This window comes from Gallus gallus, chromosome 3, assembly GCF_016699485.2.
Source record: "Gallus gallus isolate bGalGal1 chromosome 3, bGalGal1.mat.broiler.GRCg7b, whole genome shotgun sequence".
NCBI classification, from domain to species: Eukaryota; Metazoa; Chordata; class Aves; order Galliformes; family Phasianidae; genus Gallus; species Gallus gallus.
The window spans coordinates 77,679,680-77,703,870 of record NC_052534.1 but is presented as its reverse complement, the minus strand read 5'-3'; the positions used below and the strand labels follow the sequence as shown (position 1 = coordinate 77,703,870).

Genomic DNA, 24,191 nt, shown 5'->3' with positions numbered 1-24,191 from the left:
GGCAACATTTCCCTGTCAAATATTTCTTTGATTGATGTTAAAAGTATGTTGGGCAGACTGCTCCTCTTTCTCTGGGCTGCAGTATGAATTCCACAGACACTGCCTCTTCCCAGCTTCGTTCCCACTGTTTCACAATCTCTTTTGAGACTACTGAAATGTGAGATAATTAATTTTGGGGGACCTCTGACAGAAGTCATTGTCCTCTTGGAAATTCAAAATCGTCTACTTATCCGCCTTCTTAAGAATACTCAGAAGACATAACTTCAATTGTCAAATAGCTCCAAGAGCTAATCCAGATTAATCTGCTTCTCTCACGCTGAAATCCTTTCAGGATATTAGTTTTTATATTCCCTTCCCCATATTCTGCTTTTCAAAGGACAACAGAACAAGAAACCAGAGAGACCACAGCTTCAGGACCTGCAGATGCAGACAAGAGGACAGAACTGTTCTCAAAACAGATGGCTCACCCGGATGCATCACACCATTGGCAACTGATCTGCTGGAATCCTGGCGATTTAAAAAGGAGATAATACAAATCCCTTATGATGGTAAACGGCAGCACTGTATAAGAATCAGGGTCTCTGATGCTACTTTTAACAGATCAAGAGTTTGGTGCAGGGAATCTGCACCAAATATCACCAAATATATGCACCAAGTATCACCAATATCAGCTGTTACAGACACACAAAGCAGTAACAGTTTCCAAAACTGCTGAAGAACTTCCACAATCAGGTTTAATACATAGTATGGGAAAAAAAAGAAAAAGATATCTGCAGGATCAGTCTTAGCACAAATACAGACAAGCAGTACATCAACAGACAAGATTTTATGCAAATGCAAGCTAAACTCCTTGAGGCTCTTTTGGTGGAAGAAGTAATTATTGCTCAAACTTTTATATGAGTGCTGGATTTCCAAGGCGAGTAAAGCAATCTGTTTTATTTCCTCATCTCACTTTTGAAAGATCAGTATGCCTACAAACACTTTTTTCCTGAGCAACAACAAATTTTGATGTTTCTAAGCCAAATGGTAGCCCTATTCCTTCAGGCTCAGCTGATGGATATCTCCTCCTGGAACACTTTACAGAAGTCACCTTCAGCAGTTACAGGCTGGAGTGGCAGATCCTTTTCACCAGACAAAGAGCACTCAAATAAGCTCCACATTCTTCTTTCGTTCTGTCAACATAAGGGAGCTATATCTGAAACACATTCTGATTTTTTAAAATCTTACTAAAGTAAAAAAAAAAAACACAAAACCCACACTTTCCTTTGATCATATTTACAGTTACACATCCAGTCATATTTGAAGGAAAAAAAAGCACTGCTACTCTATTTTTCTCCTTTTGCTTTGTTTCACTGCCCCTTGACAAACACCCAACCAATTACAGTTACAATCTGAATAAATGTTGATGTTCTCCACTGAGGATATTTTTTTTTTGGAGGGGGGGGGGGGAAGGTGGAATACTTGGTTCCAGAACTATATCATTAAATGGTTCATACCCAGGTCAGTATCATGATATGGTGCATGTTTCAAAAAACAGCTTAGAGTATTGTCAGGCTTCTATGCAGCTGAATGCCAACAACTCTCTCTGACCTTCAAAACACCCTTATAATACTTCTAAGTTAAACAAGCCAGTGATAGAAATGTGTTTCACAAGGGAAAAAAACCAAGTACATTCCCTTAAGAATTATTAAAACAAACTACTTTACCAAGGTAGAGTCATTCTGAGAAGCGTGATGTTCAGTCTCTGAGCTGCACTTGGGAGATTCAGGCACATATGATTGATTTCTTGAATTCAACAGGAGAAAAGTGTCTCCAAGAAAACAGTCACCATGCTGAGGGAGTAAAGTGCTTCTTGCAAAGGGATTAGGGTGACAACACCACTCTTCTACTAAAGCACTCCAGTTTTCACTTGGTAGAGGAAGAACTCTGAGAAATTTCCTAACAGGGAAAAAAATATATATATTTTCATATATTATTTCCTAAGACATTAACAAAGACCCTGGACTCCTTACAAGAAGGAAAGAAAAAACTATGGCACTTTCTCTGACAGGAAGTGCTTGACTCTCCATTCAGTCAAAGGCACTTTCTTTCTTAGGATGAATTCTGAGAAAGCAATGGCCAAGTGTTTCCTGCCAAGTTTGTGATGAAGCTTTTCCCACGGGTGAATCTCCAACGATCATATAGCACAATTTGGCATAACTTCCTTGTAACTAATCACATGGTAAAAATAAAACACATCTACTCAGTCAAGAAAAATTTAACAATGGATATTATACAGTTATTTTAATTACTGCAAAGTTTCCTTGCACCAAGCTTTAATATACACAAGGAAACAGAAGGAAAACAACAAAAAAGCTGCCATAGCAAGGGAGAGAATGTCTTTTGAAGCCTCTCAAAGTCAGATATTAGACTTCGAAACAAAGCTAAATCCTGACAAAAATACCACAGTGTGTATCCATTAAAAAGAAAAAAAAGGATGAAACAATGCAGTCATAATTTAGATTCAGATTCAAGTTTCAAAACACAGAGACAAAGAAAAAAAAACAAACACCAACCAACCCACTAAATCAAATCCTCTTCTCCTGGGCTGCTATACAGACCAAGGTATCTGCCACACGCAATACTACACCGTGCATTCTTTATCCATTTTGGTTACTTAAAAGCTCAACTTTTAAAGCACTGTTTTAAGTTGTAAAACACACTCTGATAGCTGGAATAAATGCATGTGACTATATAAATACTACCTTAGTCATTATGCTCAGTAGTCAATGCTTTCTGCTTAGAGTTCCTATAACCATTCTGTGGTCTCACCACACATGATTTTATTAAGAATTCAAAAGCATTAATGAATACTGTCCACATATTTACATTTGTTTTAATCTGTGTTTTCTAGGAAACTACTGCACTGGGAAAAAAATCTGCCTCTTTACCAAAATAACAGACACTAGCTTTAACTGCTCGTTCTCCAACAACTTTCTAGATGCAGTTTGTCACAATGTTCTGTTATCTGTCCAGTTTCTTTGAGTGTTTTACTTTTGCTCTCATATTTTGTCTGTCCTTGCCCAAACTCCTCACACATCATTTCTTGATTCCACTCCTAGTTGAAAGCTTGCAAAACATCAGAGAGCCAATGAGGCAGCAATTAGACACCCTCCTTTTCTTGCATCTGAGAGACTGCTCTTTTCTGAAGATGCCTGTTTTCCCATTGCAGTTCATTGTGCTTTCTGTATTGTTGAGTGAGTCAAAGTAAAACTTTGTATACAACCTTCCTTCTTTCTCCATCCACAATACATTTCAAACTGTGCTTGCCCCACCTGCAGATGGAACTTGGAATAACTGGTATTCCTGCCCAGCTTTAGTACTTTAAGTAACGTCACCTTCTGGCATTATGCATCTCTGACTTCACTCCTTATAGTCTTACATATTGTCAGAGATATTATCATGGTTCAGATGGAGGTCTAAAGACTGATTATTCTTCCCAGTCTTATACAGTTAGTGCTAATGCCTGGTCTCACACTGAAAAAGGTTTTCATTCCCTTGTACCATTCATCATATTACAGCAACAAAAAGCTGGTATTGCTCAGCAATAATTTTTAAGGTGTTGAAGAAAAAAAATTACCTTAGGCTGCAGATCAAACCTGTCCAGTTTCTTTACATTACTCTTTCTCTGCCCTCACAGCTTGGAGTATACCCCTTTGTGAATTGCATCAAGATCTTGAATTCTTGCCAAACAAAAAGCAGTTACTCTGATCAGTGAGAAGCTCCTAAAACAGGTTCCTCCCACCTAAGCTAAACAGAAAATATAACTTTTCCACTTTATTTTAGGCTTTCACCATTCAGAGTTGAGAAGCCTTATATTAGATCCTGTCTCTAGAACTGGAAAAATGTTAACACTTAGTTGAAATTAGCTTTCCAGGAAACAACAACAATAAAAAACAGAAGCCTGAAGTCTACCACGGGCTGACTGTCTTAAAGCTGCTAAATACAATAATGAAACCTAGCCTATAAATAAAACCTATAGCCTTGATAACTAACAGCTAAGTTTCTACTTGAAGGTAGTTATCTAGCCAGAGAGAAACTAAGAGACACAGCCTCCTTCTGAAAGCATCTAAGACAGTGAGGCTAAACCTCTCTTCAGAGATAGCTCTGTCCCCAGACAGGAAGTCTAGGTACTTAAGTTTTAAAAAGCTAAAAGTTAAGCACTAGTCTGAGACAGTTGCAGTAATGGGCTTCCTTGTAAAATGAAGATTTGGTCATAGAGATTCTTGTAAAACTACATTAGTATAAACATTCCCTATCACCGTTATTAATCCATATTTAAGCAGCCAATAACATCATCCTATTTATTGAAAATGCCTCAAACTAAAAATAAATGGACAGTAAAAATAAGTATTTAACTCTTCAGTTCTAGAGAGGAAGAAAAGATAGAAGATCCAACTGCATTCCTTTAGGAGCAGCCATCTTTTTGGAACGACCAGCTTGACAGCTGTCAAGCTTAAAGCTACTCTTGAATGAAAAGTCTGATTAGAAGACGTCCCCTGCAATCAGTTTTTTCAATAGAATACTTAATTAGTAAAGTTGCTTAGAGATGGGACTAATTTAAACAGTAATTTCTTAATAGTCAATTTATAAAAATTATTTTTTGCAACATTCAGTCTTTAGTACATTACAAAGTCTTAGTGAATTATTTTATCTATGAGCTACACTCACACTGTATGTACGTATAACTGTAAGGAGAGAAAGAAGAAAATACTCCAAATTCTTTGTAACTCTTAAATTATGGAAAAAAAAAAAATCTAACCACTTCCTCTAACGTGAGGTTAATGTGGAAGAAGCAGAGGGTATAACGGTATAACCTTTACATCTGAAGAGCCATCAAGACTCCCAGAGGGAGACAGACTAATCCAGCAGATCTCTGAAAACGTAGAGGGAATAACAGAAAACTGCTCTGAAAACTCTCATCTACTCCATTTTCCTGTCTCAAGGAAGGATTCACAGCATTTAAACCATTCCAGACATACTTCTCTAATCTACTCTTTAAAATGATAGAAATTGCACAGACTTCCTATCTCTAGTGGTAAAAAAAACAAGCTTTAGAGTATGTCTTTTCATTTTAACCTAAAATCCTCTTGCTTCAGCTAAAGACCATTACTACCACCGTTGCAGCAACTATGCACATACCAGACTCTTATGTCTCCTAGGAGACATCTAAACTAAATTCCATTTCTTTCAATTTCTTTGTAAAGATATCCTTTTCCGGATATCAGGTTGATCTTATTACAGACGCTTTTCAAGCAATATGCACTTTATTAAGTTCTCTCGTACGCAGTTATGCAACTTCCCTTCAATCCCATCACCTGTGCTGTCATTAGCAAGGTCTCTAGACTATGCAGTGAACAACAAATTTCATTTCTGAAAGTACTGTCTTTTTTTGGAAATGCAGGAGTGCTAAAACAGAAACTGCTGGACACACCGACAGCTCCAACCTTCTATCCTTTCCTCAGTCAATATATTTTAGAGGTAACATTCAAGGGGGTCAGAGGTCTTGTGCAAGGAGAAATGCAGTACATGTGATGTATTATGCCTTTTTTTTTCCTTTCTAAAAATTCAAATTACGCTACACTGTAGGATGTGGAACCAAAATATCTAAATTCCATGCATAAGAATTTGGTGCGCTGAAATTCAGGGAAGCAGCCACTCCAAGATGAAAATATAAAAAGGTGCAAGATCTTTCGAAAGCAAATGCTTCTGACTAGAAATTATAAGTTTCATTACCCTATAAATGTATCAAAGACTTACTGCTAGACTTTCTGATGAGACATTTCATCAGAGAAAGCCCCAAACCCTCCCTCCTTTATGTTTAAGCGAACCATAAATCTTTATGAATGACAAGAAAGAAAAAAGTTTACTGATTTACATTTGTATTACCAATTTGAGTATTAGGAGTGACACGGATCATAAAAGGCTCCAAGTGTGTCTCTAACACTTTATACATACCCAGTTGAAGCTGTCAGAATTCTTCATTACAAGATCCAGAAAATGCAGCAGTTTTTTTATTAAAATTCTCATTCACTCTGCAGACTACCTGCTCTTCTGCAAGGCTTCTGGTCCCACACAACATTCTTAACTCCAAATTGGAGAGAGATGAGTTCAAACGGTGGACTATTTGGTGCATAAGAAATTGGCTGGAAAGTCACAGCCAGAAGGTTGTGGTCAATGGCTCTACGCCCAGGTGGAGGCCGGTCACAAGTCATGTCCCCCAGTGGGTCCATCTTGAGATCAGTAATCTTTAACATCTTTATCAATGACATAAATTATGAGGCTGAGTACATCCTCAGTAAGTTTGTGGATTGCACCTAGCTCAGAGATGCAGTTGTTAGAACAGATGGAACAAATGCCATCCAAAGGGACCTGAAGAAATTTGAAAGGTGGGCCCATGTGAACCTAGCGAGGTTCAATAAGGCCAAGCGCAAGATGTTGTACTTGGGTTGGGGCAATCCTAAATATCCATAAAGCATGAAAGAACCCATTGAGAGGAGCCCTGGACTCAGGAAAAAAAAAGCCAGGACTTTTGGGTCCTAGTAGATGAAAAACTTAACATGAGGCAGTACAGTGTGCTTGCAGCCTGGAAGGCCAACAGTGTCCTGAGATGCATCAAAAGAGGGGTGGCCAGCAGAGTGAGGGAAGTGATTGTCTCTCTCTACTCTGCCCAGGCCTGGGGCCCCAGTACAGGAAGAGTGTGAAGCTGATCCAGAGGAGGACCAGAAGGATGATAAAAGCGCTGGATCACCATCCTATGAAGAAAGCCGGAGGGATCTGCACTTGTTCAGCTTGGAGGAGAGAAGGCTCCAGGGAGACCTCATTGAGGCCTTCCAGTACTTGAATGGAGCTTACGAGGAGGAGGGAAATCAACTTTTTACATGAATGGATAGTAACAAGACAAGAAGGGACAGTTTTCAACTATAAGAGGGAAGATTTAGATTAGATGTCCAAGGGAAGTTTTTCACTGAGCAGATGGTGAGGCACCAGCAGAGGCTGCCCAAAGAGTTGTGAATGCCTCACTGTGATGCTATAATGTGATGAAAAGTACAGCAACAATAGCAGGGCAGCGAAGTCCTATGCTGCAGCAAACAAGGATAAGCCCAAATGCAGCAGCCACAGAAACAAAGGAAAAAAAAAAAATACGCTTACCTTTAGAAGGACTCAGGTAGGCAGGGATCTCCAGTGAGATACCTTCACCTCCACTGCTAACCCTTAAATGAGGTCTAGGAAGGGGTGAATACTGGCTCCATCCCTTCTGATCACTCAGGTACACTGCATGCACCCAAGCTCCCCTGGGTTGGCCCTGCCTTCCCACTAGGTGCTCAATCACCGTTCCAAGCTATGACTTAGCATTTCCACTACACTCATCCCTGGAGATGTTTGATGCCAGATTGGATGGAGACCTGGGCAGCCCGATCTACCATCTGATTTAGCGGCTAACAGCCCTGCCTATGGCAGGGGAGTTTGAACTAGATGATCTTTGAGATCCTTTCCAACCCAAGCCATTCTATGATTCACTCATTCTATGATTCACTTTGTAAGGAGCAGAGAAGGTCAAGTCATATAGCTAAGAAACAGCTCCTGTACTTCCCAAATTCAGCATTTCCAAGGAAATGTGGAAGCCAGCTTTCCTTAAAAGATACAAGAAGGGAGCTGTTGACAACACCTCCATCCTGGCCAGCTACTCTGTAACTACAGCACAGTGACTGAAGAAAACCCATAACAGAGCGGACAGAACTGAAAAGGAACCCTCAATGTACACAGGAAGAAAGAAATCTAGGTTACAGTTTTCACAGAATCATTTTGAATTGGCCTAGATGACCTTCAATGGTCCATTCCAACTCCCCTGCAATGAACAGGGTGCCTTAGATAGAGCAGAGCTGTCAGCTAAACGTAAACTATGAGTATTTTCAAATCAATGAAAATTAAGAATGTGTTGAACTTTTTACTTGCAATATTTGCAATTCAAAATAATTCAGCTTTTTATTTTTATGCACAGCAAAGTGCATCATTTGAGGCACCGCAGACAACCAAGAAAAGAATTCAGATTTCCCACCTTGCAGGACAATGTACCACGTGCTCTTAGTTTGCTATTTTTTACCATCTAAGCCAAAATGAATAAATAAATGATGAAAAGTTGTTTCAGGTAATTTTGATTTTAGTCATCTGTACAAGTGTTTCGAGGTATTCTCAACTAACAGGTTCAAAACAAGCATCTTTTAACTAAGTAGAAAAAATGATATAAACACTAATCAGTATGGCATTCACTAACATAAGTGCAAGACACTGCAGTGCTTACCGTTCTTTTACTACGACGTTACCACAGGACTGGCAGTAAAAGACGTAATTCTTCTGTGGTTTTAGGCTTTCCCTCACATTGTAAACCAATTCTACAAACAAGAAAAGACAGTAATCTTCAAGGTTGTGTAAAGCTTTCACTCATACATAAAAATCTTTCCAGAACTTCACTCTTAAGTAAAATAAGAATCTAAAAAACAAAGCAAAACAGTGACATTCTATACACAATTGTTATTTAATTACCTATAGAAGCAGGTAATGAGATTCTGGATAAACTTGCCACCTCTACCTCATATTACAGGATAGGAATTTAGTTTGTGAATAGTTATTCTAATTGTGTGTACTCTCTCAGTAGGAGGAGCTGAGTATCATTACGAAGGTTGTACAAACTAAAATTCAATGCTTCTCTTGTGTAATGATAGCGCTACCAGTGAGTTCCTCTGCTGTATGATGGTACTTCCCAATACACAGCAAAAAAAATATCTGGGTGCTTAAAAAAAAAGGCAGCAGTCTTCGATTCTCGGCCAGGTAAGATAAAAAAAAGGCAGCAGTCTTCGATTCTGGGCCAGGTAAGATACACAGTCGTGGTACTACCACTCAAAGAACAGTCGGCAATACCCTCTACAGGCCAGTAAAGGGAACTCAGTCTCAGGGCACAGCTCAGATAGCTTAAAATGCAAGTTTCTAAATTAAAAAAAAATAATAACTACAAAAGCATCCAGAGAACAACAAATAGCATCAGGCAGAAGAAAAAGTGTAAGCCTAACTCTGTGCATAAACAGGCCTTGAGTTCTCCACTTTCTGAAGTCAAAGTACATTCTCAGCAAATGTAGGTAGAATTAGGTCGCAATCACGAAGGAAAGACACTTAAAGACATCCCAGATACATAAGAGACAAGTTTCACAATCTTATATAAAACATAAAACTTATATAAAACACGCTTATATAAACGGCCATTGACAACTTTTGCATTACAGCCAGAATGAGTCATATTACTGCATTTTTAGCTACCAAATGTGAAATAGGAGAGGGAAAACATGGGGAGGGAGTTGAATACAGCTCTTAAACTCCCACACAGAAGTTACTCAGCAAGCTTCCCTCTCTGCGTCACCTCACGCACTTTTGCTTTTTAGAACAGACCGCCGCGATGCCCTCAGAAGCCGTGACTATCGGCACCGCCCGCCGGCGCGCAGCCTTACCCGGGGCGCTGGGCGCGTCGCGCAGCTGCAGCCGCAGGTGCAGGCCGTCTCCGGGCAGGCGCCGCAGCCCGCGGCAGGAGGACGGAGCCAGGCTGACCCCTGGCGGCAGCGCAGCCGCCTCGCAGGCAGCGCCGCTCCTCACCTCCAGCCGGCCCGGGGCCACCGAGATGTCGGCCGGCAGGTTCCGCAGGCTCGCCTCGCTGCAAAGGCAAAGCATGTTTCGTATTATTTTTTTTACCCCCGCATAAGGAACTGCTACTCTGCGCCGCGCAGCGTGCCGGCCCCGCTCAAGAGGTGGGAAGGATAGAAGGAGGGTGGCGGGGTCCCCGAGCTACCGGATAACGAGCAAGGCGCTCTGCGTCCCCCGCCGGATCTCCAGCAGGAACCCGCACGCCATGCCGGCACAGCGGCTCCAACAGCCCGCGCGGGAAGCGGCTGCTTCTTCCGCCGGACGAGCGGTGCACCCGCGGCCTCCCGCCGCAGCGCCGCCTGCAGCTGGGCGCCGGCGCTGTCCGGCCCTGGCGGCCGTCTCGCAGCGCTGCTCCTTTCTGCCCCCGCTGGTGGGCAGTGCCGGTCCGCCCCGAGGGCAGCAGCCATAAGCAGGCGCCATGATAACGGAGAACTCCCTGCATCAACCCCTTCCTACCTCGCGTATCGTGTTCAGGTTTGGGCCCCTCACGACAAGGAAGGCACTGAAGTGCTAGGGTGTGTCCGGAGGTGCCTTTCATCTGCTACCACAGCACAGAGCCTGTGCTCCAGTTGCAGATCTGCAGGTAGAGAAGACAGCATTCTTCCATTGCCTGAAATCACCAGTCACGGGCAGGGCTGCCCCAAACCAGCTGAGCTGCCCGGGGTCCATCCAACCTGGCCTCGAGTGCCTCCAGGGATGGGGCACCCACAGCTCTCTGGGCAGCTGTGCCAGCGCCTCACCGCCCTCTGAGTAAAGAACTTCCTCCTAACACCTAACTAAATCTACTCTCTCTCAGTTTAAAACCAGTCCTATTGCTCTCTGCCTAAAGAAGTTGCTCTCTGTATTAAGTGGCCCTATATACACTGCTGACCTCTGGGTAGGAATTAAATCTCAGGTGCATCTGTACTGTTCTGTAACAAAAAGTGAGGGCCAACACGCCGCTTTAATTGGAAATACAGTGTCTGTGGCTGTACTCAGTGCCTGCCTATATCCCGGGGAACTGGGGGCCTTCCAGAGCTCAATCTGAATTTGTGCAGTACTGAGTCCTGAAATAGTTCCATGAGGAAGGGATTCCCATCTCCTCCGCATTACCCCACCCCAGGAGAACAAAGCCGGGCTCCTTCAGCCGCTGGTTGTTAACATAAGCCACGAGCTGGCAGACTTATGACCGTGAGGCGAGTCCCCTCGGGCTCCGTGCGAGCAGCGCCCCCACCCGCTGCTGACGCGGCGCTCCGCCAGGCGGCGCGGTGTGTCGGCGCGCGGGGCACGCCGGGAGCTGTCAGGGTGGCGCGGGGCGGCCGGTGGCGGCGCGGCTCTTCCGGCGGGGTCGCTGAGGTAAGGCGGCTCCCCGCCGTTCTCCTCTTCCTTCCCTTTCCCCCTTCGGCGAGCAGCGGGAGCCGAACCCTCCCTTCTCTCCCCGCAGACGGGCCCGCGTGCCGCTGCCTTCCCTACCGGCTCGCCGAGGAGGGCCGGGCCGGCGGCGCGTCCGCCCGAGGGCGAACGGCAGGTTGCGGGGGAGAGCGGCCAGCCCGCTGGGCGCTGTGCGGCAGCACACCTGTGGCGGCCGGCCCTTCCCGCCGCGCCCCGCGGGCTGCCCGGCGGCGCTGAGCGGGCCCCGCGGTGCGGAGCGCCGGCGCCCGGCCGTGCTCTGCCTGAGGGGCGGGCCGACACCGTGCCCGGGGGCAGCCATCCCGCCCGGGGGGACGTCTTCCTCCCCGGGCCCTAGCGCGGGGCTGTCCCGCTTTGACCTTGAGCACGTCAGGGCTGCGGGCCGCCGTTGGGTCCCGCTGGCCGCAGCGTGTGATGTTCGGAAGGGTGTGCGGGCAATGCCGTATGTCAGCCGTTTGTGCAGCACGGGGTTAAACTCCATCTGTTGATGCTGGAGTGGCCTTAAATCTTGTGGTGGTTAAATTTCATCTGGTAATGCCTTGTATCTCGTGATGCCCACTTGATAAACCTACAACGCCTTCCGTGCTGAACATTTTTACTAATACCTGTTATAATAATCAGAGAGGCCTAAGCAGTTTGGCTCTATATATCCTAAAATCTGCTGGAGATGAGCAGTGCTTCTGGTGAGCTTGCTTTGGGAGAGTCCTTGCATTCTCATTGCTGAGTAATTAGCATTCCTGTGCCTTCTTCCCATATGCAGTAGTGTTATGAGACCCATAGGTCTCAGATAACTGCACAGTGTCTTACCTGAGTTCTGCCTACAGGACTGGCAACGGATGGAAGACCGTTAAGCCATAACGTCCTAAATGTGTGTAGGTAACCAGGGCTCTGTGTAAGATTGAGCACTGTAATTTGTCATTTTGTTGCCAGGCCTCCGTCTGTATCTGTTCTAAATGCCTATGTATCTAAATGTTTACATGGGCTAACTGTCAAACGTGCTTTTCTTTTAAATATGGATAAATTTCCATAAAACAGGCTGAAATACAGTAATATCCTTCCTCATGTCTAATGATAGTGTGATGTCTGAACACTGTGGTTATCCAAAACGTACAGTCACCTTTAATATAACGTGGATGAATGTGATAAGGGTGAATGCCAGTTTAGAAAAAGGCAAAATGTCAGCAGTGTAATGCCTGGTTTTCTTCTAACTGAAATGAGAATAGGCACTTCTGGAATCCAAGTAGCCTGTAAATAAGAAATGGGTGAAGAGAGCTGCATTTCTTACTGACTTAGTGAATGTCATATTTTCCCAACCTATTGTTGACACTTGTGACAGCAGGTATTTAAACAGCATCTTGCACAAACAAGTTAGCATACATCTTCCAGTAGGGCTGTGGCTGTGCATTTTAGTGCATGGTTATGTTCATAGGGGAGGTTATATTTTTTTTGGCAGTGCTTTTCTTGTGCACAAATACCAGCATAGTACACTGATCACTGGAAACACTCATCACATACACTGCAAGCTAAACTGGTAAGAATGCAGTCTGTCTGGTGTAGGTGGACTTCAATTGTATTCATCTGCCATTATTACTCACTTAAATAAGGGGAGGGGGAATGATTCTCTTAGTTCATCACTGGCTTAGTTGTCTTGACCAGTTTTACTGCTTCCCACCTTTTTTTTTAGAGTTTTCTCACTTATCTGGGGAGGATTGCTTGGGTGAGACTGACTGAAAATATGTATCGCTGTTCTACCTTTGTTGTTGCTTTTAAAAAATAAAATATTTTGAAAACAGTTGAGAAAAAATAGGAAGTAGAACAGAGACAGAACTTAAAGACAATAAGAGTTAGCACCTGCTTAAGTATAGAATGGAAAATGCAGAACTTTGTACAGTAGAATTTATTTGTATGCATTTAGATTGTCTTTCAGATTAATAATCATGTTGTCTTGACTCGTAGCTGAGAATATCTTAAGCTATAAATAATAAAAATAGAAACAGGTTTCTTCTCCTTTTCCCCAAGTCTTAGAGAGAAACAGTGCAGGGCCAACCATTTGTCCCCAGTATCTGAAAAAAAGAATACAACACTAAAGCTACTCAGGAGATGATTTTGCTAGTCAATGCAACACTGTTTTTATCATTTCATTTTAATTTGCTGTATTCTATGGTATGTGCTCCCTCACTAGAGAGAGCTCAGAGTATCTGTGTAGTTGAGCATGCATAACTGGGGACATTGATGGATTTTTCCATTAGTAACATTTTCTGTAATCAGGAGGAGCATTAGAAACTTGTACTTGAACATAACCATTTAAAAAAAAAAGGTAAACCTAAGGAATGGTGTTTTATCTAATTTGATTTGTAGTATCTTTATAAATCAGAGAGAATTTAATCATTTATGTCCTTTCTGCTTTACTTCTGACAACAAGAAGGTGAACAAGTTCTGGTCCAACAGAGTTGTTTCCAGAGCAGTCATAAGATGACTGTACTTTACAAAGCTCTGTGTAATCCAGCTCCAAAACACGTTTGATCAGACACACGGCGAAATACAGCCACGATCTAGGTTATGTGTGGGTATACATATGGCTTGTACTGTTACTTCAGAATTTAAATGAGCATCAAAAGATAGAAATTGGTTGGAATAAGAAATAAGTGAATTATCGTAAGATTTCAAAGTATATAAAAAAAATGGAAGTTGGACAGAGTATTACCCAAACATGACACTGGTAAGACTCAGGATGGAGAGCTACCAAGAAACATGTGAACACTGAAAAGAAATATCAGGGTTGTTTGGAGACAGAATGCCAAATTCACCTGAAGCTGTGTATTAGTACAGCAGGTATGGATGAATAAGATGTTTGTTTAATTCTTCAATTTTAAAGGTATTGTGAGCAAAGAATAAAGAAGAATAAATGAATAAATTATCAGGCTTTTTTTTTTTTAAGTTGGTAGATTTTGCTTTAAATTCAGTACTGGAATACTGAAGGTGTCACAGTGTGAACTTAGTGTTACACTGAAAGCAAGGCTCCTCTTTGAGAAGGAGAATACCATCTTCTCACTGTAAGACACTGAGACAATGCCTTGTCATTGACAGTGAAACTCATGTGGTCCTTCCTTGTTTTCCAGGCTGAAATGCATCTATGAATTGGCAAACTCTTCTTTAAAGCAAATGCAGAACAAATTTGGGTTTAAATGGGTTTGACTTGTTACTGCTGCTGTGGTGTTTTTTGTTTATATTGTTTTTAAACTTCCTTACTGCATTAATAGGATTTACTAGTTAGCTGACAGTAAAACATAAGCAAGAGAAAGAGTACCTCAAGCGAAGTCTTCAGTCAGTAAATGGTTGGCAGAGGTCAGAAAAGCTAGCTAGCTAAAAAGTCTTTCCAATTAAGGGTATAATGGTTACTCGAAGCAATGAAGCTAAAACATAAAAGCGAAAATTAATTGCAATTCATTTTAGAAACCCTTTCTTGTTCCTGTGTTCAGATACCTGGAGAGAAGGTGACTCTTTCAAATGATGTACCTACCATTTGCTGCACAGTAGGGTGGGCAGGAGCCAAGTGAGTGCATGGGAGCTGGGCAATGGCACCATGTAGCAGGGAGAGCATGGAGCTCGCTGTGGGCAGAGGCAGCGATGGTGCACAGCAGGGGTGTAAGTGCATGCACAGGCAGCACAAGCACTCACTTCCCTGCTGTTTTCTCCAGCCTTCTGAATTTGTGTGGTTACCATGGATCTAGCGATGTCAGATAAATACTTTCCATATTCTGTTCAAAGTAACACAGACAACCTACTTTCCATTATGCAGACTTGTAATCTGTTTATGAAGGCTGGGAAATTGCTAACTGTGACGTCAATTTGATTGTGGACAACTAAAAAAGGCTGCACTAATACAGAGTGGTAAGCCAAACTGTGTCAACCTGGTAGCAACTGGTTCTTCTGCAGGGGATAAGTGATAGGCTACATCCGTTACACTTCTGAGGTAGTATTTAATGTTTCCCCCTTGTCTTGACATTGTCACAGTGACTGGTTTGCTCTGGGTGGTTACTTTTCATGTTTAAATCAATCAGTAAAATCTTAAATGTTATATCTTGCCCTTAGAATTACTGAAATGTCAGCAGAGGGATTTAAATGAAGACAATCTCTACTATAGAAGACAATCAAAAATGCCTTTACTTATATTGCTTACTCTTTTTAAACAGATGTTTGGCTTTTAGAATTTGAATTCATTGTAAAGATGACAGCTCTGTAAGCTGAGGTGAAATGAAATTTAAGGAGGAAAACTGCAAAAACAGTAGAGGTCAAATTCTGAGTACTTTTGTCTTCTTTCCTGCAAATGCGTATCTGAATAAGAGAGAAATGCTGACCAGTTCTAGATCTAAAGTTGAGATCTTAATTTGTGTTCTTAAATATGGAATGGAGAAGCTGATTACTGAGAAGGCTTGCTGGATGTTCCTTAAGAATTCTTGAGCTTGTTACTCATTACTCTTGATGAACTCATAGCTGGTATATGTCAGACTCTAGAATAGCATAGAAGAGCAAAGCAGGAAGAACATCTTGCATATCTTATCTATTCCCATCAGAATTCTCATTTGTAAACTGAGAATCTTTTGTTCTTTCTTCTGTGACTTCCCATATATCCAAAAGAAGAAAAAGGGTACTTAATGTGTTTCTATAGGCAGGTGTTTGTTTTTTTTTTTTTTTTTAATGTAATGATAAGCTTGTTTCATAGATTCTGAAGCCAGCAGGGAGCACATCCATTTAGTTGTTTAATCTAGTCTTTGTATTACAGGCTGTGTTGATTCTCATTCAAACAAGAATTAAATGAGAAAGTCTCTCAGAAAAACATTTTATGTTGATTTAGAAGTTGTCAATATGGGTAATGACATTAAAAGGAATATGAACACCTGAGTTGGCATCATTTTTTTTTCCTGTGGAAAGTGAGCTCCTACCTGTGAGTTTTTATTTGATAGTGTACTGAGAAGTTACTTATCACAATAAGTTTCACAGAGTTCTCTGCATTTCTGCAGGATAACAGTGAGGTTTGGGCTACTTCAATGTACAGCGAACATATAGTTGATAGTCATACCTCATCTTTTACATCTTTCATTACTGGATTTAATAGCAACTGGCTGAAATAAGCTCAAGCTGCTCTTCAGAAGGCATTAAAATGTGTTTTTGACACATTTTGAATGTAAGAGGATTCTAATTTTAGAAACAGATTAATTAGTTATAATTGGAAAGTCTTTATGTTTATTGGTAGAAGAAAATATATATTTCCCATGCATGATTCTTGTATTCAGACACTAGCTTGGAATTTACAGTAGTTTGCTGTTGATGCTTTTAAACACTTCTGAGGAAAAGAGAAGTGTAATGAATTGCCAAATGACAGGGTTTCTGTTCTGTGTATTCAAATCTGTTCGTATTAAGGGTTAAAATTGTTTCTGCAGTTATCAGCTTGGTATGTGGGCACTGTACACAGCTTCAAATCAAACAGCAGTACTGTGAAATAATGGAATTTCTTATCTGCTTTTTGATTATCTACTAGGTTTTTTCTTTTGCTGTACGTCCCATAGCTTGAATTACCAAATAACTTCAGAAATAGACCTTGAATAGACACTGAACTGCTAGAACTCTGAATTCAAAGTAAGCAGGATTGTTAGCTAAGGTCTGTGCTGTACTAGGGACAAATCTTGGGGAAAGAGAAATAACATAAGCATGTTTGCACTCCACAGTGATCAGCCCTAGGCCTGCACTAGCAAGTTACCTGTTCTGTACTGCAGGTGGGTGGAAAGCAGATAAACCTACGAGTTCTGTGAAGCTTGGAAAAAAATAAAGTGAGAATGGAACAGCAGCAAATCAAACCTGGAGAGGAGCTTTGGGGTTGCTGGAGCGTTTATGAGCTGCTGGAGTGATTATGAGTAGTTGGAAAGTATTGCAATCTTGTGATAAAGTTAAGACCTACTTATACTGAATGTGTTAAAGAAACTATACATCTGAATTTAGTTTCTTTAGCTTCAGCCAAAGCCATTTAGAGCCTCATAAATGCTCCAATAGTTTGCCTTGACGCAACGCAGAAGGCTCTCAAGCATGTAAGTTTGGGGAGGACAATCATTTGCTGTGAAAAATACAATTGTAGAAGTAGCATCCTAACATGACACAAAGGAAAGACAGTACTGCCTCAGTGATGAAGGGAACTGCAGGCTTACATAACCCTCAGCAAAAGGAGATCCACAGGCCAGGTAACTGCTTGCTTTGACAAAGACATTCTGTAAGAGTACAGGTATCTAAATGTATCCAGAGTTGTGTGGTGTCCTTGTCATTTTGTTGTCTTTTGATTCCCTTGAAGTTTAAGTAGAAGGTAGTAAGCATCAAGACCTGCTTCTGTGATTTGAACATGGTATTATCAAATAGCTTGAAAGTAGATAGCATTTCTTAGATAGCGTAAACATTCATCATGAGTAATAAGTGTTATTCTCATACACTTCTGTTTCCTTCACCTCATCTGTAAAGAGGAGGCATAGTCATCTAACTAGTCTGTGGTTGTCCATGTCCTGACAGACTCTTCAAGAGATCAGGTGAGCCTTCAATCTGAGAAGATTCTCTCTCACTTTGTGAGGTGCATGCCAGAAGGGGGGATGGGGGGAAAACAGCAAAGCAGTGAATGATGCTCTTCATCCCTTCATTTTAAAGATAAGTATATCATAAAAGTAAGAATTCAAGGGAGCCTGATCATGGGGTAGTAAATACATTTTTCCTCTCTATGCAGGTCTTCAAAATGGTTAAGTTGATTGATATTGTATGAATAAATGAAAATATAAACTACAAGACCAGGATAATTTCATTAGTATCAGCTGGTAGGTAACAAACTGTTGTCTAAATATACAGCTTATTTATTTAGTTGTTTGTGTTTCTTTCCTAATAGGAACAGAATATTTTGACCAGTTTATTAAGACAAAAAACACTGTTCTTTTTAACTTAGTGTTCCTGCTGTTTTTGTCTAACCTTTGATCATCTTGAATCTGTCCAAATTGTTGGCTTTCAGATTTTTCAAGCACTTCAGGAGGACAGAGACCTGTTTTCCACACAGCCATAAGTGCTTGCATTTATGTATTGGCTGAATGGAAGATGATAACGATGCTTTCTTGACTCAAAAAAGCATTATTCACTGTGTTGAGTTCTTCCTCCATCCTTTGTGCCTGGGAAAAGGAGAATCATATTGCTTTTGTATGTTTGTCCTTTCTTCTTTTTAGTGTTAACATTTTTCTTTACATTTGGAGATCAAATGCTGGCAGACTTGCTACAGTCTCTTTGAGAAATCTGTTATTCTATAGCTATTTCAAAGCAAAACTGTTCTCTTTCTGCTCTTAAGAGAAAGAATATGATTGTTATAAAAAGAAACCACATGGAATAAACTTGTAAGTAAAAAAAAAATGAGGTCTAATTTCTTTGTGCCATTGGGGTATTAGGAAATCTATTGGTTTGGCACTCAGAATATATTTTGAAATAATACTCTACATTTCTATTTTGCCTTGGAGACAATTTGTCATTAGCCTGACATCAGAACCAGAAGTGCAAGAAGTTAGTAGGTATAGACCTTTCTATTCACTCCTGCTACGCTGGGTTTTTACTCCTTTTGTTTGTGATTATATACTTATTTTCTTCTTTTTGCTGCTTTCCTTGTGATGCTGAGATGTGAGCAGGGCATGAACAATGTGAGAAGTAAAGTAATAGCAAAGTAAAAAAAGAAATAATGTGGAATCTTGGTTGTTCTTAAAGAGATAAGGTCAATGAGATGAGGGAAGGAGAGAGAGAACGTCTGGTACTTTATATATACTGTGACATGAACTTTGGAGGTTAGTGGCTTCTCAGAGTTCCCTCTGCACCACCTAGTGTGGTGCTGTGTTGCCTGTGACTAAAGTAATACTTCTTTTATAAAATCTTCTGAAAAAATGAAGCTCAGGAGGGCTGAAGATGGATTCGTGGGGATTGATCTGCAGAAGCAACTACTAAGTAAAGGAACAAAGAAAAGGGAGCAAAAATCTGCTAGAGTACTTATCTGATAAGCTTGACACAGTCATGACATTTCAAGTCTGATTTATAGCTGTCTCTAATTTGGAGGTGTTGGAACATGGCTTTCTTCACATTTACCTTATGGAGTGCTGAAGAGAGAAAACATACTGTAATGCTATAATGTGATGAAAAGTACAGCGATAGTAGTGGGCTGGCACAATCCTAGACTGCAGCAAATAAGAACAACCGAAATACAGCAACCATAGATACAGAAACAAAGGAAGAAAAAACTGCTTACCTTTGGAAGGCCTCAGGTAGGTAGGGATCTCCAGCAAGATAGTCTCACCTCCACTGCCAACCCATAAATAAGGTCGGGGGGGAGGGTTGATACTGGCTCCACCCCTTCTAGTCACTCAGGTTTGTTGCATGCAGCTGAGCTCCCCTGTGTTGGCCCTGCCTTCCCAACAGGTGCTCAATCACTGTTTCAGGCCATGACTTAGCATTTCCATTACAAGTACCACTGCAGTTTGTAATGTTGGGGGCTTTTGTAAGAACTTAGTTAAGAGTTGGCTTTCAGGTAGCTACAGATAGCGAGTGGCTCATCCCAAGCTTTCAATGTTTAGATGGTGATGAGCTCTTAGGAGAGCTATTGGTGTTATTTCACAGATGCTTTTAATTTCAAACATTGCCACTATTTTGCTGTACTGCTGCTTGCAGAATTGGTGCCAATGAGGTTGGCTCTTCAGTCACGCTGAAAGATCGCACTGAAGCTGTTGTTTTCAGCATGATTTCTATTTATTGTACCTGGTAGGCAGTCTTGTGAATGCAATTTCTTTACTGTTATTGCTATTTCATGGTTGTTTTTTATCTGCGGTGCTTCACTCTGTGATCACACACACAATTTTCTTTGTGCTTTCCTTTAATCAAGACAGAGGAGAGCAGCATTTGTTGAGTGTGAAGTCTTTTCAGAACTTGAATATCAGAGAGTTCCTAAATGGCTTCCATTAAAAGGGACTCAAAAGTCTCCTTTCCCATTATGGATCGTAAGTGCTTGAGGCTGAAGCAGCATTAAAACTACGTGCGTGTGTGTGTGTGTGTGTGTGTGTGTGGAGAGAGAGAGAGAGAGTGAGTGGGTGGAAAAAAATAAAAATAGTGATTGAATTTCTTGAAATACTTTCATGGGGCATAAATTATTTATGAGGCGCTGTTTCACAAAATAGAACATCTTAATTACCTCGTGTAAATAATGCGGGATTAAAATATACGGGGAAAATCTCAAAAGCCTTTGATTACAGGGCACTGTTTAGACTTATACCTTTGGTGTGTGTGAATGATAACAAGACTAAGTAGGGTGGTATTTCTGAATTGGAATATGAGTGTTGTAGAAGAGTTGAGGCATGAAAGCACCTCAGAATAATGTGTGACCTAATGTGTGTAATTCTAAAAAAAATCAAATGGTGATCTCTGTTTTCAGAAGGGCTGATTTGTGGCAAAGTGGTGGTGGTCTTTTGTAGTTGTTTTTGTTTTATTTGCTTTTCTTTCTGCTGATGGACTCAGAGGTGGGGAAAAATAAAATAAGAATCCTCCTGTTGTATTGTTTAGAATAAACAGCTTTTGGGGGGAGGGGCAAGGCAGTAATTTTCCAAATGTTTCTTATTTTTTTAAGATTTGGTTATAAATGCACTCTCTTGGATATGTTTTAAATCTCTGTGGGCAGTATCTATGCTTTTTTGTAGGACTTGCTGTAAATCGCCTAACTTCAGTTTGATATTTCCATCATACCTTTCATGAGGAAAATGTCTTGCTCTCTGAATGAAATTGTTTTAGTCTGTGTTCTTATTCACTTATGTGTTTTGAACAGGTAATGATTGTACATGAATTACAAGCTGGTCTCTAGTGGGGACACTGTGGGAGGATGAACACAGAGGAGCTGGAGCTACTGACAGATTCCAAGTACAGAAACTATGTAGCAGCAGTTGACAAGGCACTGAAGAACTTTGAATATTCCAGTGAATGGGCGGATTTAATATCAGCACTTGGAAAGCTGAACAAGGTATGTCCGTCAGGTGCCCTCAGGGAAAAAAATCAGGAATTTACAAGGAGTATATATAATAATTAGTGTGAAAAGGTAAGGTTTCAGCAGGGTTCCAATGTGTCTGGAAATATTATACAATTTGAACTGTATGTTGAGTATGGGCAGGGAGCAATAAAATTAAACAAATGCCTTTCTGAATCTTACAGTAAAATGCTCTCTTATCGTAAGTAAGAGGGAATGCTGTCTATGTTTCTGGTGGATCTAAATGCAACATTTTTTTTTGCAAACATGTTCTTTTGATTTCATTTAATTTTACTTAAAATAGTGTGAAAGATAGAAGCCTGTTTAAATATAAATATTGTAAGTTGATGTATGAGTTAACAGAATTTGTAAACCATTTGTTGACCAGAGAATGCTATTCTGATTCATGCTAATAGTATGTTCAATGTGTACTATTGGTGTGATCCTTAATAGCTATTTACAGATGCGTACAGATTCTGTGAGATCTTGTTCTGATCAGTCTGTTGAGGAGTTTCTAGGCATCTTCAGTCAGGGTCATAACATTCCCTTTGCATGTGCACTTTCTACCAATGTGAAGCTCTACAGAATTTGGAGCAGAAAAATACAGGTCTGAAGCAATTACATTCTGTGCTTTTAACCCTATGGAAAATCAAGATCAACAGTATTGTTGGCAACGTCAGTGGGATAGTTCCTTTGTGTAAACTCTGCCTTTTGTAGAGAAAGCTATGATATTGGAAAGAAAAATATAAAGACAAATATAAATCTGTGTCTTGAAGTGTTCATGCAGTTTCAGACAGTGGTGAGCTCTTGTATGTTGCCTTACTTTATGGCAGTTTTGAACCTTTCGATTGTGAGGTTTTGGGGGGATAATTTTAGTAGTTTTCTTTGAGCTACTGGAAATGTCTTTTGATGAATGTAGACTGTCATTTTCGTCCTGAACTGCCATAGCATGATTATGGCAGAAAAGCCCTAATAAAATTAAGTGAATAAGCTGTAAGTGTGGAGCCCATTGCAAGTGAAGTTTTAAATGCCTTGGCATTTCCTGTTGTAGCAGATATACTGTACACGTGAAAGACATTGCAAAGAAAAAACTCCAAAGTGCATCTTGAAAGGCTGGTTTGATGTGTATTGTGACTTACTGGCCACGTTTGGGAACTAATTTGGAACATATGCATATGATGTGTAACTTACCTGTTTTGTTCTGTTTTTCATAACGTACTGATTTGTTTATCAGGTACTACAGAACAATGCAAAGTACCAGGTAGTTCCTAAAAAGCTGACTATAGGAAAGCGCTTAGCACAATGCCTTCATCCAGCTTTGCCAGGTGGAGTTCATCGGAAGGCTCTTGAAACGTATGAAATCATCTTCAAAATCATTGGGCCCAAACGTTTGGCCAAAGATCTTTTCCTCTACAGGTACTACAGTTTAAGCAACTCTATTCCAAATGTGTCATTGAAATGCTCCTGGTTTTCTGTATTTTACATTAGCAGTATTGCTTTGTTATGCGGCAAGAATCAAACAATTTCTTTTGCTCAAGTTACTGATGCTTGCATAATACTGTTCTTCTGAATCCTGTATATCAGAAGACATACAGGTTGCCTAAATTTTCCTGGGAACAAGTCTCTTTTGCTAAGAAACCTGGAATTCATGATTTCTTCACTGAAATAAACAAAACCTTCTGCAAATATATACAGTGATTGAAGTGTAAAAATTTATTTCAATGTATTTCCTTTTTTCCATTACTTGAGTATAGCTTATTACAAGAAACTTACTCTTCTGAGCAATCAAAGCGACAGTACAGAAAGCCTGTTTCTTTAGTTAGAATGCTGGGCAAGTACAAAACATCTTGCTGTCAGTCTCTGGGACTGAAGATAAAGAAGGTGAAAGAACCTTGAAAAGAAAGTGTTGTGAAAATATTCTGATTCTCAAACCTCCAGCAGGTTCTGTGAGATGGAAAACAGGATGTTAGCTATTTATATGCAAGAAATTGATATATGTGTGCTTATGTGTGCACACGGTCTCACACGTGGATTTTAATCTTTAGCTATTCCTACAGATTGAAATGTCATCAATTTGAGAACCTGTAGAATTAAAACAATTCCGATGAGGTAGCGGAAGTGTATATTAATGCTTGGAAACAAATGTTATACCTTTAATTCAGCTATTCTGCCTCGCATGGGCAATATTCTCACAAATAGTTGCTTTTTTTTGGAATGAGGAATCTCAGTTCTGTGTTGGTTGGTTGTTGTTTTTTAAATTTTTTTTTGAACTTGTAGCTCAATTTTTTTGTTTTGGTTGTGCTTCGATGCAGTAGCTGCAGTATCTCAGTAACAGTAAGTTCTAGGGCAGAGAAAAATGCTACCTTGTGTAATGTAACTAAGAGCCATTGTTGCTGATGCCTGGGGGGGAGACTAAGACATTTACATTATTGCATTATCAAAGATTCCAGTATTTCTCATGTAAGCAGAATGATTGTCTAAGCATCTTGAAGGATGAGTAGCAGCCTTACAAAGAAAGACTGTGGAATAGTGTTTTAGTTATTGAACAAAAAGGCCTTTTCTGCAGAAAAACAAACCAATTGAGAATGGTAAGACAACGTTTGCTATAGATAAAGGCAAAAATAGATTATACAATTTTGCAGTTTGCAAAGACTTTCATTTTTCTGTAACACATATAAAAATTGTATCCAAAATGATTTTTAATAGTAGATCTGCAGGTATATATTTTATGACACAGAGAGATGAAGGTGAATGAACAGTTTGAAGAGGGAGAAAAAAGAACAGGCTTGGGACATGGGTCTTCAGTCTCTTAACTTCAGTCGTCAATGATTTTGAAGATTGCATTTATATGCACACATCTTTGATTACTGATGTTATTTGTAATCGTTTGTTATATTTAGTACCGATAGCAAAAATGTTTTCAGTATGTAGAAAGCTCTCCTTTATTTAGCTGATTATATTTATACCTTTCATGAACCTTAATTTTTCAAGTTAAACTCAAAAACATATTTCT

The 24,191-nt window shown here is 40.5% G+C and overlaps 2 protein-coding genes across 16 annotated transcripts in view; one reads left to right on the top strand and one right to left on the bottom strand.

The window, feature by feature from the left end:
* The window catches only part of UBE3D (ubiquitin protein ligase E3D), a 75,504-nt gene extending 65,328 nt beyond the window's left edge, over window positions 1-10,176 (bottom strand). For all 5 annotated transcript variants that reach the window (XR_212003.4, XM_419864.7, XM_040697344.1 and 2 more), the window contains exons 1-4: window positions 9,875-10,176; window positions 9,540-9,739; window positions 8,342-8,432; window positions 1,707-1,938 (exon numbers count right to left, since the gene is read on the bottom strand). Coding sequence is in view for 4 of the 5 variants with exons in the window: in XM_419864.7 (XP_419864.6) it covers window positions 1,707-1,938; window positions 8,342-8,432; window positions 9,540-9,739; window positions 9,875-10,149 (798 nt within the window). In the remaining variant the exon portion in view is untranslated. The remainder of the gene's footprint in view (window positions 1-1,706; window positions 1,939-8,341; window positions 8,433-9,539; window positions 9,740-9,874) is intronic.
* An 824-nt stretch (window positions 10,177-11,000) lies between these two features.
* The window catches only part of DOPEY2 (dopey family member 2), a 61,773-nt gene continuing 48,582 nt past the window's right edge, over window positions 11,001-24,191 (top strand). For 7 of the 11 annotated variants that reach the window (XR_006938682.1, XM_046939065.1, XM_046939063.1 and 4 more), the window contains exons 1-3: window positions 11,001-11,064; window positions 20,984-21,175; window positions 22,413-22,594. Coding sequence is in view for 9 of the 11 variants with exons in the window: in XM_046939065.1 (XP_046795021.1) it covers window positions 21,038-21,175; window positions 22,413-22,594 (320 nt within the window). In the remaining 2 variants the exon portion in view is untranslated. Of the gene's footprint in view, window positions 17,688-17,878; window positions 17,967-20,983; window positions 21,176-22,412; window positions 22,595-24,191 lie in introns of those variants that run through there. The other 4 variants (XM_046939062.1, XM_419863.7, XM_046939061.1 and 1 more) reach the window with 4 other exon arrangements.